The sequence below is a fragment of the Octopus bimaculoides genome, chromosome 23 (genome assembly GCF_001194135.2).
Source record: "Octopus bimaculoides isolate UCB-OBI-ISO-001 chromosome 23, ASM119413v2, whole genome shotgun sequence".
In the NCBI taxonomy this organism is placed as follows: domain Eukaryota; kingdom Metazoa; phylum Mollusca; class Cephalopoda; order Octopoda; family Octopodidae; genus Octopus; species Octopus bimaculoides.
In genome coordinates, this window is record NC_069003.1 from 28,180,613 (window position 1) to 28,183,028 (window position 2,416).

Here is a 2,416-nt window from a genome sequence, read left to right on the forward strand (position 1 = left end):
CACACACACACACACACACACACACACAACACACACATACACACACACACCACACATAGAGGCCCAGCTATGTGGTTAAGACAATAGTTTCCAAACTGTGTGCATATGTGCTCTCAGGTTCAGTGTCCACTGTGCAGTGGCATCTTGAGTAACTTTGAACAATCAGACAATTAATTGTAATGTTTAAATGTATTATATATTTATTGAATCATATAGACTCAACAGTGAGGGATTATAAACTGATGAATAAAATGAGATAATTGATAGTATTTAATTTTATATGCAATTTTGTGGGGAAGGTCTTAATTTAAGATTACTGAGATAAGAACATGCTATTATGTTTTATGACTAAAGCATTTTTGTGCTTTCTATGACATACAGAAATGATAGTTTAGGCACGTTGTAAAGATGATAAGTAAATATATTCAATATTGTATTTACATGCCCACTTTGTACTAGCCGATATTTTCAAATACTTAAGTGGTCTCAATGAATATGAGAATATTATATTAACATATAAACATATCTTAACATGAAATATCATTGTAGTTATAAATGTATGATTAATTTCTGAGTGGTGTAACATGCTAAAATAAGAGGTGCTCAGTTAGAATAAGTTATTGATAATGAACTTTGATAGGTTATTTATATATATATATATATATATTTATATATATATATATATATATATATACATGTGTGTGTGTGTGGAAACACTTTTGTGCTAATGATAATAGAATTCTAAATAAGTAATCTATACAATAGTGAGAACTGTTATGTTAAAATAAGATACCTGTATTAATATGTACAGTTACATATCATCTACTAAATGAAATATTATTGCACTGGTTTTCTTCACTTCTGGTACTCTAATAACTATTATGATATAAGGAATTTTATATGATAAGCTCAAGGAAATTGTATCACCAAGAACAAACTCATGCTAACAAAGTGATGGGCAATAAGAATTGTTTAATTATCTATATCAACTAGCTCAAAGCATTTTTATTTGTCAATAAAATTAATTTCAACATTTATTGAAGTTGAACTTTGACTGGAATACAAAACAGATGAGAGAAAAATCTTTGCCTACCATAGCTGTTTGACTATAGTTCAGGTTTCAAAATTGTAAAATCAAAATGTAAAGCTACCAAATAAACTGTAATTTTGCAGCACAATCACTCCTTGTCATAGAGAATGATATTATTGTGTAAGATTAACTTACAGCCATGTGGATATGACCACTCAGAAATAAGTCTTTGGGCCATAATCACAACATGGTAATAGTAGCATAAAGTATTTTAGAAGCAGCTACATGTAACATCCTTAATAACTGTATATTTACTTGCAAATAATTTATTTAGATAATGCATGTTTAGCAAAGTTGTTAAGCTAATTAATTAAATTACATTAGCAGTAACATAAATATACACTTAGTAATAAGTATGATTTATAAAGCATTATTTATATACATATTTGTATATAAATATAACAAAAATGCATTAAAATAACATTATCACAAAGACTATCAATTTTATGTTTTATCATTATTTTACTATTGCTAATATTTTTCCAATTAAAATAAAACCTAGATTTCAAAGAAAGTTTGAAACCCACTTGTCAGAAGAAAGGGTTTGTAGTAGAAAATTATCAATATAATGCACTTCAAACAATTATTAATATGTATTACGAAGTGTGTTGATAATCTCATTAGATTATCCAATAACATATTTTAGATTAAATAACTGAAGTCAAATACATATACAGTACAATATAAATGTGAAATAATGACATTAAATCACACATAGATTGTTCTATAACATTTGAAACTAAATGTTAGTTATTATACATATCTCTTTAATGTATTCCTCATTATTAGAATTTACTAAAGTATAATTTAATACAGACCAGTTATATATACTAATATCATTAATGACAACATTTCTTTAATTATTGATAACATTAAGAATATACATGGTGCATACTGGAATAAACATACACTTTAGATATTGTGCAGTTAAGTACTGGCAAGTAAAATAGTGATCAAGGTTAGAATTATTAGCTATAACTCATCAGATACTAAATCTTACCAGTTATTTTTTCCACAGGTATAACAGGGGGAGGTGCAGCTGTTAAAAATATTTTATCTTATATATTAGATAAAAAAATCATGTATTTTTACATAATTAAAAAGGAAGTTATCTTAAGATATTATATCAAACATAATTTATGAAATAATTGTTATATTTATATTTCTTGCAAAACAAAAAAGTGAATATTTAAAAAATATATTTTATTTATGTTTTCTATGATATAAAAGAAATAATTTAATCATATATGAATGATTTATATTGAACTTTGTCATGAATTTTAGATGTTAAAATTCTGTCACAGATATAATATTATGGATTTTATA

The 2,416-nt window shown here is 25.5% G+C and overlaps 1 protein-coding gene across 1 annotated transcript in view; it reads right to left on the bottom strand.

Annotated features, from left to right (window-relative positions):
* Positions 1-2,416, bottom strand: part of LOC106882611 (collagen alpha-3(VI) chain) — a 180,154-nt gene that overhangs the window by 98,659 nt on the left and 79,079 nt on the right. Inside the window, exon 20 of the mRNA XM_052975952.1 lies at positions 2,091-2,129. Coding sequence (XP_052831912.1) covers positions 2,091-2,129 — 39 coding nt within the window. The remainder of the gene's footprint in view (positions 1-2,090; positions 2,130-2,416) is intronic.